Source organism: Chiloscyllium punctatum, chromosome 35 (genome assembly GCF_047496795.1).
Source record: "Chiloscyllium punctatum isolate Juve2018m chromosome 35, sChiPun1.3, whole genome shotgun sequence".
NCBI lineage: Eukaryota > Metazoa > Chordata > Chondrichthyes > Orectolobiformes > Hemiscylliidae > Chiloscyllium > Chiloscyllium punctatum.
Window position 1 is genome coordinate 5,482,444 of NC_092773.1, and position 15,053 is coordinate 5,497,496.

Below are 15,053 nucleotides of genomic sequence, written 5' to 3' on the forward strand. Positions count from 1 at the left end.
GCAAGTAAAACAAAAAAGCAGTCGGAGCAGATGAGCCCGGGATCATGAGCCTTACTCTGCCATGGTGGGACATCAGTTATCTGTCAAAGCTTCTCTATTCATAAAACAATCTGACTGTTTAGTCTGTGAATAAGAAACAGACTGTTAACTTTGTCAACACAACAGCATTGACTGCAGATGACCAGAAAGCTGGGGAATGTTGACAGAGACATTATTTTAATCTTTTACATAAAGCTTGGATTTGTTTTGTCCAGGCTTAATTTTATATGTCCTGATAAGGTTTGTTGTTCTTGCATAGACGTGAAAACAAACACGACTCAGACCTCATCCAGATCCTGACCAATTTGTTGAGTTGCCCACTGATAGTGTGGTTCAGGTTCTATGCACAAAAAGACTGTAGTAGTTTGTGAACTGTCTCAATAATTCACCAAAAAATTAGATAGCACCTTACAATCCCAAGACTAGTTTCATCCAAAAAGGACAAGGGCAACAGATACATTGCAAGACCACCACCTGCAAACTCCACTCTAAACCACTCACCCACCAAGTGTTGGAAATATATCACTGCTTCTTCAGTGTTGCTGGATCAAAATCTGGAATTCCTGCCCAAGTTATTTGAGAGTCTACCGACAGCACATGGCTTGCAGCAGTTCAAGAACACAGCTCATCCGTGTTTCTCAAGTGCAACAAGGAATGAGCAAAAAATGTTGGTCAGCCAGTGACACCCATGTCCCAATAATAAATGAAAAAAATGTAATTATCCCTGTTTATGTTCAAGTGTATTACACTCAACTCGCAGTGCAATCAGGCATCTTCATACCCATTAGCTAAATACCAAAGATGAAGGATGGGAAAACTTCCTAGGTGGAACAGGGTGCTTCTTGATCTATTTTAGGGGGGGTGGTGAGAGACACCCACACTGGTAACTGACACTACCTTTGCTATTTGAATTCATGTATCTCTGGACATCGGAGTGCATCAAGGGGAATTAACAAACAGTCAAATTGACAGCTGATCATGGAGGAACCTGTTTGGGAGAGGTCACAGTACAGAAACAGATAAGTGAATAGTTTTCTGTACAGCTTTGCTGTAAATCTACAAAGTGAGTAGAGTGGGTTCTTTCTTGATTATGTGTCTTGTTGAGATATGTCTCTTGATTAAACTTAAAATATAAGCCAAAGTATTAAGTTAGCCTGTAGCAGTGTTTTGTAGAGGAATAAGACGGTCCTATTTTCTGGGTTTGCAGACTGGAAGAAACAAAAATGACCCTTTGTAGAGTGATGTGCTCTTCTGGTCAGACGCGAGTGTTTTGGAAGATATCTGCAACAAATGCTGTTGGTTGCGAATCCTATCAGATCAATGGATCGGTTTGAGTGACAGTGAGAGGCAATGAGGAATTCACAAGGACAAAGGGTTATGATGGATAGCACTTATGGGAAGGGAGGAAAGTCATAGATACAGTCACATAGATGGGTTAACTTCAGGAAAGGTAAGATAGGTAGGCAGGAGTCTTCTGTAGCTATCCCCATTTCAAACAAGTATGCTGTTTTGGAAAATGTTGGGGGTGATGAACTCTCAGGGGAGTGTAGCACCAACAGCCAAGTTTCTGGTTTTGAGACTGGCTCTAATGCAACGAGGGGTACGTTGGGTTCCAAGAGATAAATTGTGTTTGGCGATTCTCTAGTCCGAGGCACAGACTGTGGCCAGCAGTGAAACACAAGAGTGGTGTGTTGCTTCCCTGGTGCCAGGATCAAGGATGCCTCAGAGGGCGTAGAATGTTCTTAAGGGGGAAAGGGGCCAGCAGGAGGTCATTGTACACATCAAAACTAACGACAGAGAAGGAAAAGGATGAGATTCTGAAGGGAGAATACAGAGTGAAGCAGGAATTTAAAAAGGAATTTTGTAATAATCCAGATATTACAAAAGAGTTGTAATATCTGGCTTATTCCCAGTGCTACAAGCTAGTGAGGGTAGAAATAGGAGGATAGAGCAGATGAATGCATGGTTGAGGAGCTGGTATATGGGAGAAGGAGTCACATTTTTGGATCATTGCAATCTTTTCTGGGATAGAAGTGACCTGTACACAAGAATGACAGATTGTACCCGAATTGGAAGGGGACTAATATACTAGCAAGGAGATATGCTAGAGCTGCTCAGGACGATTTAAACTAGTAAGGTGGAGGGTGGAACCCAGGGAGATTGAGAGGAAAGAGATCAATCTGAGACTAGTACAATTGGGAAAAGAAGAGAGTCAAACAGTCAGGACAGGCAGGGACAAAGCAGAGAACAAGGTAGGACTGATAAATTAAACTGTGTTTATTTCAATGAAAAAGGCTGAACAGGGAAGGCAGATGAATTTAGGGCATGGTTAAGAACATGGGACTGGGATATCATAGCAATTACAGAAACATGGCTCAGGGATGGGCAGAACTGGCAGCTGAATGTTCCAGGATACAAATGCTACAGAAGGACAGTAAGGATGGCGAGAGAGGAAGGCAAGTGGTGTTTTTGATAAGAGACAGCATTACGCTGTACTGAAGGAGGATATTCCCAGAAGTACATCCAGGAAGGTTATTTAAGTAGAACGGAGAAATAGGAAAGGGATGATCACTTCATAGGGATTGTTTTATAGACCCCCAAAAAGTCAGCAGGAAAATGAGAAATAAATTTGTAAAGAGATCTCAGATTTCTCTAAGAAAACTAGGGCGGTTATGGTAGAGGATTTTAACTTTCCAAACACAGACTGAGACTGCCACTGTGTTAAGGATTTAGATGGAGAAGAATTTGTTGAGTGTACAAGAAAATTTTCTGATTCAGTATGTGGCTGTACAGACTACAGAAGGTGCAAAACCTGACCTGCTCTTGGGAAGGCAGGCAGGGCAGGTGACTGAATCGTCAGTCGGGGAGCACGTTGGGGACAGCGACGGTAATTCTATTAGTTCATAATTACTGATGAGAAAGGATAGACCATAGAACAATACAGCACAGAACAGGCCTTTTGGCCCACGATATTGTGCCGAACATTTGTCCTAGCTTAAGCACCTATCCAATTGCCGCTTAAACGTCGCCAATGATTCTGACTCTGCCACTCCCACAGGCAGCACATTCCATGCCCCCACCAATCTCTGGGTAAAGACATCCTGACATCCCCACCATACCTTCCACCCTTCACCTTAAATTTATGTCCCCTTGTAACACTCTGTTGTACCCGGGGAAAAAGTTTCTGACTGTCTACTCTATCTACTCCCCTGATCATCTTATAAACCTCTATCAAGTCACCCCTCATCCTTCGCTGTTCCAATGAGAAAAGGCCTAGCACTCTCAACCTATCCTCGTACGACCTATTCTCCATTCCAGGCAACATCCTGGTAAATCTTCTCTGCACCCTCTCCAAAGCTTCCACATCTTTCCTAAAGTGAGGCAACCAGAACTGTATACAGTACTCCAACTGTGGCCTTACCAAGGTCCTGCACAGCTGCAACATCACTTCACGACTCTTGAATTCAATCCCTCTGCTAATGAACGTTAATACACCATAGGCCTTCTTACAAGCTCTATCCACCTGAGTGGCAACTTTCAAAGATCTATGTACATAGACCCCAAGATCCCTCTGCTCCTCCACCTTACTAAGAACCCTACCGTTAACCCTGTATTCCGCATTCTTATTTGTCCTTCCAAAAGGGACAACCTCACACTTGACAGGGTTGAACTCCATCTGCCACTCCTCAGCCCAGCTCTGCATCATATCCAAGTCCCTTTACAGCCGACAACAGCCCTCCTCACTATCCACAACTCCACCAATCTTCGTATCATCTGCAAATTTACTGACCCACCCTTCGACTCCCTCTTCCAAGTCATTAATAAAAATTACAAACAGCAGAGGACCCAGAACTGATCCCTGCGGAACTCCACTTGTAACTGGGCTCCAGGCTGAATATTTACCATCTACCACCACTCTCTGACTTTGACCGGTTAGCCAGTTTTCTATCCAATTGGCCAAATTTCCCACTATACCATGCCTCCTGACTTTCCGCATAAGCCTACCATGGGGAACCTTATCAAATGCCTTACTAAAATCCATGTACACTACATCCATTGCTCTACCCTCATCCACATGCTTGGTCACCTCCTTGAAGAATTCAATAAGACTTGTAAGGCAAGACCTACCCTTCACAAATCCGTGCTGGCTGTCCCTAATCAAGCAGTGTCTTTCCAGATACTCATAAATCCTATCCCTCAGTACCCTTCCCATTACTTTGCGTACCACCGAAGAATGACTAACTGGCCTGTAATTCCCGATCTAAAAGTTGAAGCTTTAAATTGCAGGAAGGCTAACTTTGACAGTATTAGGCAAAAAATTCCAAACGTTGATGGGGTGCAGATGTTCGCAAGTAAAGGAACAGCTAGAAAATGGGAAGCCTTCAGAAATGAGATAATGAGAATCCAGAGACAGTATACATGTTAGGGTAAAAACAAAGACAGTTAGTATAGGAAATGCTGGATGATGAGAGAAATTGAGGGTTTGGATAAGATGAAGGAAGCATATGTCAGGTATAGACAGGAGAGATCAAGCGAATCCTTAGAAAAGCATGAAGGTGGTAAGAGTATACTTAAAAGGGAAATCAGGAAGGCAAAAAGGGGACGTGAGATAGCTTTAGCCAACAGGATTGAGAATCCCAAGAGTTTTTATATATACATTAAGGACATAAGGGTAACTGGAGAGAGAATAGGGTCCCTCAAAGATCAGCAAGGCACGTGTGGAGCTGCAGGAGATAGGGAAAGATACTAAATGAATATTTTGCATCAGCATTTACTGTGGAGAAAGACATGGAAGATATAGAATGTAGGGAAATAGATGGTGACATCTTGAAAAATGTCCATATTACAGAGGAGAAAATGCTGGATGTCTTGAAACACATAAAAGCGCATAAATCCCTAGGATTGATGAGGTGTGCCCGAGAATTCTGTGGAAAGAGATGGAAGCGATTTCTGGGCCCCTCGCTGAGATATCTGTATCATCGATAGTCACAGGTGAGTTGCCACAAGACTGGAGGCTGGCCAACATGATGCCACTATTTAAGAAAGGTGGATAGGACAAGTCGGGGAATTATAAACGGGTAAGCCTGACGTCGATGGTGGGCAAGCTGTCGGAGGGAATCCTGAGGGACTTGTATTTGGATAGGCAAAAACTGATTAGGGATCGTCAAAATGGCTTGGTGTGCAGGAAATCATGTCTCATGAACTTGATTGAGTTTTTTTCTTTGAAGAACTTACAGAGGATTGATGAGGGGAGATGGTAGACATGATCTATATGGACTTCAGTAAGGCATTTGACAAGGCTTCCCATGGGAGAGTGGTAAACAAGTTTAGATCACATGGAATACAGGGAGAACTAGCCATTTGGCTACAGAACTGGCTCCAAGGTCAAAGTCAGAGGGTGGTGGTGGGCTGTTTTTCCCAGACTGGAGGCCTGTGAGCACTGGAGCGCTGCTAGGATTGGTGCCTGGCGCACTACTGTTCATCATTTATATAAATGATTTGGATGTGAGCAGAAGAGGTGTAGTTAGTAAGTTTGCAGATGACATCAAAATTGGAAGTGTCATGGACAGCTAAGAAGGTTACCTCAGATTACAATGGGATCTTAATCAGATGAGCCAATGGGCTGAGGAGTGGCAGATGGAGTTTAATTTAGATAAATGAGAGGTGTTGTATTTGGGAAAACAAATCTGAGCAGGATTTATACACTTAATGGTAAGGTCCTAGGGATTGTTGCTGAACAAAGATACCTTGGGAGTGCAGGCTCATAGCGCCTTGAAAGTAGAGTCACAGGTAGATAGGATAGTGAAGGCAGCATTTGGTATGCTTTCCTTCATTGGTCAGAGCATAGAGTATAGGAGTTCAGAGGTCATGTTGCAGCTGGACAGGCAATGGTTAGGCCACTGTTGGAAAATTGTGTGCAATTCCGATCTCCTTCCTATTAGAAGGCGGTTGTCAAACTTGAAAGGATTTAGACAGGATTTACAAGGACATTGCCAGACTTGGAGGATTTAAGCTACAGGGAGAGGATGAATAGGCTGGGGCCGTTTTTCCCTGGAACATCAGAGGCTGAGAGGTGACTTTACAAAGGTTTATAAAACCATGTGGGGCATGGATCGGAAAAATAGACAGTCTTTTCCCTGGGTGGGCGAGTCCAGAACTAGAAGGTTGAGGGTGAGAGGGCAAAGATATCAAAGAAACCGAAGGGGGCAACTATTTACATGATATGTGTATGGAATGAGCTGCTGGTGGATGTTGTGCAATTACAACATTTAAAAGGCATCTGGATAGCTCCGTGAATAGGAAGGGTTTGGAGGGTTAGAGGCCAGGTGCTGGCCAGTGGGACTAGATTGGGTTGGGCTATCAGGTCGGCATAGACAAGTTGGACCGAAGTGTCTGCTTTCATGCTATACATCTCTAGGACGCTACACAATTACTACTGCATTGGTAGTACTCTCTCAACATTGATGAGACTTGCTTCCACGGTAAAACAAAGTACTCAGGCGATTGAAGATTCTAACGGATGACCAACAGTTGCTGACATATGGCATTGGCAGCAGCTGCGGGAAATGGGAGAGGAGAAGCCCAGGTTTCTAGACACTCCCTGTTCAATTGACAATCTACTTCAGCCTGATGAGACTATTAGTCTGCAAATCCAGATGCTTTCCCTCCATTTGAGGCAGGCTTGGTCCACTGTTTCCTTGGTGTTAATGGGACTTTGTACTTATTCAAGAGGATTCGTCACTGATCTCACAACAGTTCCTTGGCCATCTTGGGCCTTACTTGCTACGTTGAAGCTCTGAGTAGACCAATTCTCAATGTGACTTGGGTCTGTGGGGGATCTGCTTCTCAGGATCATGGCTTGCATGTGATCATGAAGCAGGTGCAGCATAGAGACAAACTTCTGGAGGGAACCAATGTGGAGGAGGACTCTAATTTGTGACGTGGTGAAGACCATTCCATTCTGCCCTCAGAATGGAATCAGCATTACAACCAGGATCTATTCAGCTGCAGGAAAATACCCGTCATGACTACAGTCAGATCTGCCACTTTTCTAGATGTCAGTTACCAATATTGTATCTGAGATCTCCTGTCAAACTTGGCTCCTTCAATCTAAGGGAAACAAAGTATGCATTGTGCTAATAATATTACTCTGCTACAAACACAGAACAGAACATGTCCTTCGTCCCACCATGTCCATGTCAACTCTGATACCATTCCATCTCTTCCATCTGCAAGTGATCCATATCCATACATTCCCCATCTATTCATGTATGTCTCAATGCACCTTAAACATTGCTATTATAAACTTTAATATTTTAGCACAGATTCCATTGGATGCTCATGTCTTCATTTTATCCCCCCAAGTTGAATGGCCTTTTCTACCTCACACCAAGTCAGGGTTCGTGTTCATACAAGGAGGAGTAGCATGTTGATGGATAGAGTTGTTGACACCCACTCGAAATACAAACTCTGTTCGAAGATCTTCTTGTTCAGATTTTCTCTTAAGGAAAATCCAAAAAGACAAAAAGGAGAGCTAAACAAAGGCAGAGTAAGGAGGAAGCAAACAAAAAAACTCAGATAAAGACAGAGTAAACTAGACAGAGACAGTGCAGCCATATTACCTTCGTAATACGACATTATAATAGGAGATGCAGAGGTCGCAGTTGGGTTGGAGAATCTTGGTCAATTGAATCTTGATGTACACTTCCAAGCCATCAGTTTTTCTTTGCGATTTCAGAGCCACCATCTGACAAGAAACAGTAGATGAATGTCAGATTCAAGCAAGGTAAATACCAGGGCCAGTCAGCTACAGAAATGCATTCTCGATCATCTCTCATTCAATACCTAACAATGAAGTGTTCTGAAAGACAGTACTGTCCAACAGTGCATTGCACCTTCAACACTGCAGTATGAATGCTCATCTGGAATACAATTCAAGTATAAAACCATCTGAGTTGGGAACAAATTTAGACCATTCAGCCCATCGAGTCTGTTCTGCCATTTAATCATGGCTGATACGTTTCTAACCCTTTCTTCTGTCATCTGTCATCTCCCGGTCACCCTCAATCTTCTTACTAACAAGAACCTACCTTTGTCTTAAACACACTGTATGATGAGACCTCCATAGCCTTTTGCAGCAAATAATTCCACGGATTGACTGCCTTCTAGTGAAAGACATTCATCATCTCAGCTCCAAACAGTTGGCCGTTTTCACTCTGGGGCTGTCCTCTTGCATTCAAGACTCCCCTACTCTACTCTATCCGGGACACTCAGTATTCACTAAGTTTCAATTAGATCCCCTTTCATTCTTCTAAACTTGCCGAGTTTACAACAAGCCATTCAAAACAGATAGTTCGTGTAAACCTTCTCTGGAATCCCTCAAAAAGACAGCATATCGACAGGGTCCAAAACTGTTCTCAACATTCCATATATGGTCTGATCACAGCCTTAGGAAGCCTTAGTGATCCATCTTTGCTCCTATATTCTACCCGTCTTGAAATGAATACTAACATTTAATTTGCCTTCTTAACTGAACCTTACGTAAACCTCAGGAGACTGAGTTCAGGATTCTCTAAGTCTCTAGGTATATCAGATTTATGAAACCTTTCACTTTACAAAATAGACCATGTCTCTGTTCTTCCGACCAAAGCGCTCAATGTCACATGGCTCCATATTGCAATCCATCTGCCACTACAATGCCTACTCTCATAGCCCATCCATCTCCAGCTTCAATCTCCCCTCTGCCTCAATATTACCTATCCCTCCACCAAACTTAGGCCTGAAGTTCAAATTTTCCAGCTCAATTTCTACATCCATTCCTGATGAAGGGCTTATGCCCGAACCTTCAATTCTTCTGCTCTTTGGATGCTGTCTGATCTGCTGTACTTTTCCAGCATTACACTCTGGACATTGATAAGTTATTGTCTGGTGTACTCGAATAAAATGAAAGGAAGTGCAAAAGATGGCCATACCTCAGGTAGTTTGACAGGCAGGTAGAGTATGCTGCCATCAAAAGCAGTAGTTTTGCCAGTAACCAACTGATGCTCCTTTAACATTGCATAGCGGATATTCCGACATTCTATATTAGGACTAAACCAAACAACATGAGCCTGAGTGAAGTAAACTAAAGAACTGCTGTCAGAGTCAGACACAATCTCAACAGTGCAAAACTGAATGAGGACAAACTGACATCCAGATTTAAAAGTTTTCACTAAGTTTTAAAGCTTAGGGAATTATGCGATTCATACAACAGGTATAAGGAGGGTGTTTTCAATGGTCTGCCATAACTTGCCTTTTCATTTGAGTACAGCTCAGGGAGCTAAGCACCATACTTGCACAGTCTGCTCAGATGTTTAAATGCCAAAAGATTAGATTAGGCAGTGCAACACATAACATGCAACCTTGCAGAGCAATGCGTCAAGTTTTCAAAAGTTAACAGTAAGTGGGCCACATTTAATGAGGATTCGTTTGCAAAAAAATCAAAATGCTTTGTATCCAAAATTGAAATTGCAACTTCTGTCCCTTGCCCTGCAAACACCATATTATTTACAACTCTCCACTTCGCTTGAATATTTTCTACTCCATTTTACTGTTCTGTTTTAACTTCAAACTGGATACTGCAACGTGTGTCAGCACTTTAACATGAAGCCTTGCTACAGAGTCAGATTCATTAATAACAATGTCTAGTGAAATAGAACTCATTGGTTGGTCCAAAAAGCTGCTCTGCTGGAAAAAAAAACGCAGATGGGTCCCTAATGTCAGGGTGATATCTTAAGATCAGATGTACAAAGTCACAATGTGCAATCACAGCTACACCCACCGAATGTACAAAGAATGAAGTAAGCTACCTGAAGGTGACATGGTACTGATAAACGGCCTCATTTTGACAATGTATTTTGGTAAGGTTTACTGCCAGAGGTACAGATGTTCCTGATGATCCTTTATTCATGACTGGCTCCCTAAATAAAAACAAAGAGTTAACCGGACTCAGAAGTACAAATGGCATTGAAGATGCAGTCCATGAATCAACAGCAAAAAGGAGTTACCAAAATATTTTTGCCAAGAAAATGTGAATGTGGTGATATCTGGACTCGGAACCATGGCCCAATAGCCCCCACAGGTTCAGGGGTGAATGACAGAGTCATAGAGATGTACATTGTGGAAACAGACCCTTCGGTCCAACCCGTCCATGCCGACCAGATATCCCAACCCAATCTAGTCCCACCTGCCAGCACCCGGTCCATATCCCTCCAAACCCTTCCTATTCATATACCCATTCAAATGCCTTTTAAATGTTGTAATTGTACCAGCCTTCACCACTTCCCCTGGCAACTCATTCCATACATGTACCACCCTCTGCGCGAAAAAGTTGCCTCTTAGATCTCTTTCATATCTTTCCCCTCTCACCCTAAACCTATGCCCTCTAGTTCTGGACTCCCAACTCCAGGGAAAAGACTTGGCCTGTTTACTCTATCCTTGCCCCTCACAGTTTTGGAAACCTCTATAAGGTCACCCCTCAGCCTCCAACGCTCCAGGGAATTGACCAACTGCACAGGACAACTGTGAAGGGCAAACACCGCAGACTGAGTAGGAAGGGGTAAAGGACAGACCCCACATGAAGATGGGAGAGGAAGTAACGACAGTTCCAGCAGGGGAGTTGTTAAATAGCAGATACTGACAGGGCCCTTGGCCTTAATGCATCCAGATTGTTCCTTCATCTGCCTCACCCTCTAGTTTCTTGCTCCGGCGCTCCAGTGACAGCCTCGCTGAGAGCAAGTCTCCTGTCCCCAGGTGAACAAATTGGCAAACCATGGAAAACTCTGCTTCTCCCCAGCAATGCTCGTCCGAACTCCAATCCCTTCATTTGAGCTGCCAATTCTTGAACGCTGGAATGTGGATGCTCGATAATTGGCCCTCTACCCCTAAAATAAGGAGAAGAGAATCATTAATTGCACGTCATGATGAGGTAGTGGCGAGTGAGCACACCAGAGAGGATATTGAAGTCACATTGCCCAGAATCAAAAGTTTCAGTTAGGAAAATCAAACTGACAGAGTTTGTTACATTTGTAAGAGACGGAGATGTGATTCAACTGAGCTGACTGATTATAAGAAATGAGCAGAGGGGATGTTTTTCAAGGAATTAGCAGAATGATTGAGAAGGTTGAGGAAAACATTTTTCATTGAGGACAATGGGCGTCTGGAACACTGCCTCTAAGTTTGGCTGAGGCAGAAACCCTGATTCCATTTTAAAAATACTGCATTTACATTTCAGATGCCACAACCATTCAAAAGCTTCTCAGCAATAGCCTTCAGTGGAATGGCACATGGTGACTGCCAAGTCGAAGAGATCATTTCACCCTCACAACAGGGCACACAGTTCAATCTGGGGAGTGTTGCTGAACAGAGACACCTTGGAGTGCAGGTTCATAGTTCCTTGCAAGTAGACTTGCAGGTAGATAAGATAAAGAAGGTGGTGTTTGGTATGCTTTCCTTTACAGTTCAGAGCATTGAGTACAGGAGTTGGGAGGTTATGTTTCGGCCGTAAGGGACATTAGTTAGACCACTTTTGGGATACTGTGTGTAATTCTGGTTTCCCTCCTGTAGGAATGATGTTGTCAAACTTCAAAATTTTCAGCAACATTTACAAGGATGTTGCCAGGGATGGAGGGTTTGAGCATCAGGAGAGTCTGAAGTGTGATCTTACAGAGGTTTATAAAATCATAAAGGGCTTGGATAGGGAAAATAGACAAGGTCTTTTCCCTGGGGTGGGAGAATTCAGGACTAGAGGGCATAGGTTTGGGGCGAGTGGGGAAAGATTGAAAAGGGACCTAAAGGGCATCTTTTTAATGCAGAAGGTGGTGTATGTTTGGAATGAGCTGCCAGAGGAAGCGGGAGAGGCTGGTAACAATGACAACATTTAAAAGGCATCTGGATGGGTATATGAATACAAAGGGTTCAGAGAGATATGGGCCAAGTGCTGGCAAATGGGACTAGAGTAATTTAGGATATCTGGTTGTCATGGACAAGTTGGACTGAAGGGTCTGTTCCTGTACTGTACATCTCTAACAGTAAGTGGGTACTGCAGATGGTGGAGACAGATTCAAATTTGCGTGGTGCTGGAAAAGCACAGGAGGTCAGGCAGCATCCGAGGAGCAGGAAAATAGACGTTTCAGGCAAAAGCCATTCATGATGAAGGGCTCTTGCCCAAAACGTCGATTTTCCTACTCCTTGGATGCTGCCTGATCTGCTGTACTTTTCCAACACCATTCAAATCTTGATACAGTTCAATGTCTGTCTTAAAACAAGTTTCAGCAACTTGAGCAGTAACACACCAAAACTGCCCCCCAGACAATGTGAGCAAGAGGCTACTGGCTGGCATCCCGGAGGACTGCACCTCAAATATGGTGGGAAGGACTAAATGGTTTTAGAAACTACACTGACTATATCCCCTACAAGGAGCCAGGCTCAAGGCAATTCAATGCTCTCTAATAAGCCACTGTAAGTAAAGCTCAGAAACCACACATGCAAAAATTCATTTAGTTCTTAAGGTTGCTCCAGAATGGTAATGAGTGTGCAACATTCTGGGGAGAAAAATAAACAGCAACCAGGGATGAACAAGCATGAACCTTAGGAGTTAGAGCAGGGGTGTTAGCTCTGCAAGCTAGTGAGGGTAAGAGCCGGAGGATAGAGCAGATGAGCTGGTGGCGGGGGAGAGGCGCACATTTAAGGATCATTGGAACCGCTACTGAAGAAGAAGTGGTCTGGATAAGGAGGACAGATTGCAAATCAATTGAAAGGGGACCAATACACTGGCAGTGAGATTTGCTGGAGCTGCTTGTGAAGATTTAAACGAGGAAGGTAGGGGTGTAACCAAAGGACATAGTGAGGATTGAGATCAGTCTGAGATTGGTACAAGTCTAACAGTCAGGGCTGGCAGGAACAATGCAGAGAATGAGCCAAGACTGATGAATTAAACTGCATTTATTTAAATGCAAGAGGCGTAACAAGGAAAGCAGGTGAACTCAGGGCATGGTTAGGAACATGGGACTGGGATATCATAGCAATTACAGAAACATGGCTCAGGAATGGACAGGACCGGCAGTTTAATGTTCCAGAATACAAATGCTGTAGGAAGGATACAAAGGGGAGCGGCATTTTTGATAAGGGCTAACATTAACAGCAGTTCTTAAAGAATATATCCCTGGTAATACATCCAGGGAGGTTATTTGGGTGGAATCGAGAAGAAAGGGATGATTGCCTTATTGGGATTTTACTCTTCATCCCACAACAGTCAGCAGGAAATTGAAAAACAAATTTGTAAGGAGATATCAGTTATCTCTAAGAATACAAGGGTGGTTATGCTAAAGGATTTTAACTTTCCAAACATGGACTGGGACTGCCTTTGTGTTAAGGGCTTAGTTGGAGGAGAATTTGTTAACAGCATACAAGAAAATTTTATGATTCAGTATCTGAATGTACCTACTCTTGGGAAGTAAGGCAGGGCAAGTGACTGAAGTGTCAGTGGGAGTGCACTTTGGGACGAGTGACCATAATTCCATTTGCTTTAAGATAGTAATGGCAAAACATAGACTCGATCTAAAAGTTGAAGTCCTAAATTGGAGGAAGGCGAATTTTAATGCTATTAGGCAAGAACTTTCAAAAGCGGATTTGGGTTGGGGGAGGGGGAAGCCTTCAAAAATGAGATCACATGAATCCAGAGACAAAATTGTCCTGTCAGAGTGAAAAGGCAAGGGTAAGGTGTAAAGAATGCTGGAGCACTATAGAAATTGAGATTTTAGTCAAGAAAAAGGAAGAAGCATATGTCAGGTGTAGACAGAGATCAAGTGAATCCTTACAAGAGTGTAAAGTCAGTAACAGTATACTTCGGAGGGAATTCAGGAAGGCAAAAAGGAGACATGAGATAGATTTGGCAAATGGGGTTAAGGAGGATCCAAGGGCGGTTTATAAATACATTAAGGACAAAAGGTAAATAGGAAGAGAACAGGGCCCCTTCAAGATCAGCAAGGCAGCCTATGCGTGAAACTGCAGGTGATGGCAGAAATGCTAAATGCCTAATGTGCATCAGTGTTTACTGTGGAGGACATGGAAGATATAGAACATGGGAAAGAGACAGTGGCATCTTGAAAAACATCTATATTACACAGGATGGGTGCTGGATGTCTTAAAATGCACAAAGTTGAATATCTCCCCAGAACCTGATCAGCTGTACCCAAGAACTGTGTGAAGCGAGCAAAGTGATTGCTGGACCCATTGCGGAGATATTTGTATCATCAACAGTCACAGGTGAAGTGCCAAAAAACTGGAGGTTGGCTAATATGGTGCTGCAATTTAAGAAAGCTGGTAAGGGAAAGCCAGGGAATTGTAGACCAGTGAGCTTGACATCAGTGGTGGGCAAATTCATTACTTCACAAGAAATAGAAGCAGAATTAGGCCATTCAGCCATTTGAGTCTGCTCTGCCATGTGATCATTGCTGACCTGCTCCTCACACCCATTTTCCTGCCTTCTGTCCATATCCCTTCAACCCATTAACAATTAAAAATCTGTCCAACTCCTCAAATTTATTCACGAGCCCAACCTCCACCACACTTTGGAAGAGCAAAATCCACAGATTTACCACCATTTGGGAGAAGTACTCTCTCCCCAACTCAGTTTTAAATTTGCTACCTCTTATCATAAGACGATGACCTCTCATCCTAGAACATTCCACAAGAGAGGAAGTATCCACTCCATATCTATTTTATCCACACCTTTTATCATACAAAGAGCAAAGAAAATTACAGCACAGGAAAAGGCCCTTTGGCCCTCCGAGCCTGCGCCGATCCAGATCCTCTCTCTAAACCTGTTACCTACGTTCTAAGGATCTGGATCACTCTGCTCCCTGCCCATTCATGTAACTGACACACTATCACACCCGCCTCTCCCACCTCTGCTGGCAACATGTTCCAGGCACCCACCACTCTCTGCATGAAGAACTTTCCAACCACATCTCCCT

At 43.4% G+C, this 15,053-nt stretch overlaps 1 protein-coding gene across 4 annotated transcripts in view; it reads right to left on the bottom strand.

Annotated features, from left to right (window-relative positions):
• Positions 1 to 15,053, bottom strand: part of piwil2 (piwi-like RNA-mediated gene silencing 2) — a 79,621-nt gene that overhangs the window by 38,047 nt on the left and 26,521 nt on the right. For all 4 annotated transcript variants that reach the window (XM_072553854.1, XM_072553853.1, XM_072553855.1 and 1 more), the window contains 4 exons: positions 10,767 to 10,961; positions 9,888 to 9,998; positions 9,012 to 9,129; positions 7,662 to 7,786 (listed from right to left, as the gene is read on the bottom strand). In XM_072553854.1, the coding sequence (XP_072409955.1) occupies positions 7,662 to 7,786; positions 9,012 to 9,129; positions 9,888 to 9,998; positions 10,767 to 10,961 (549 nt within the window). The remainder of the gene's footprint in view (positions 1 to 7,661; positions 7,787 to 9,011; positions 9,130 to 9,887; positions 9,999 to 10,766; positions 10,962 to 15,053) is intronic.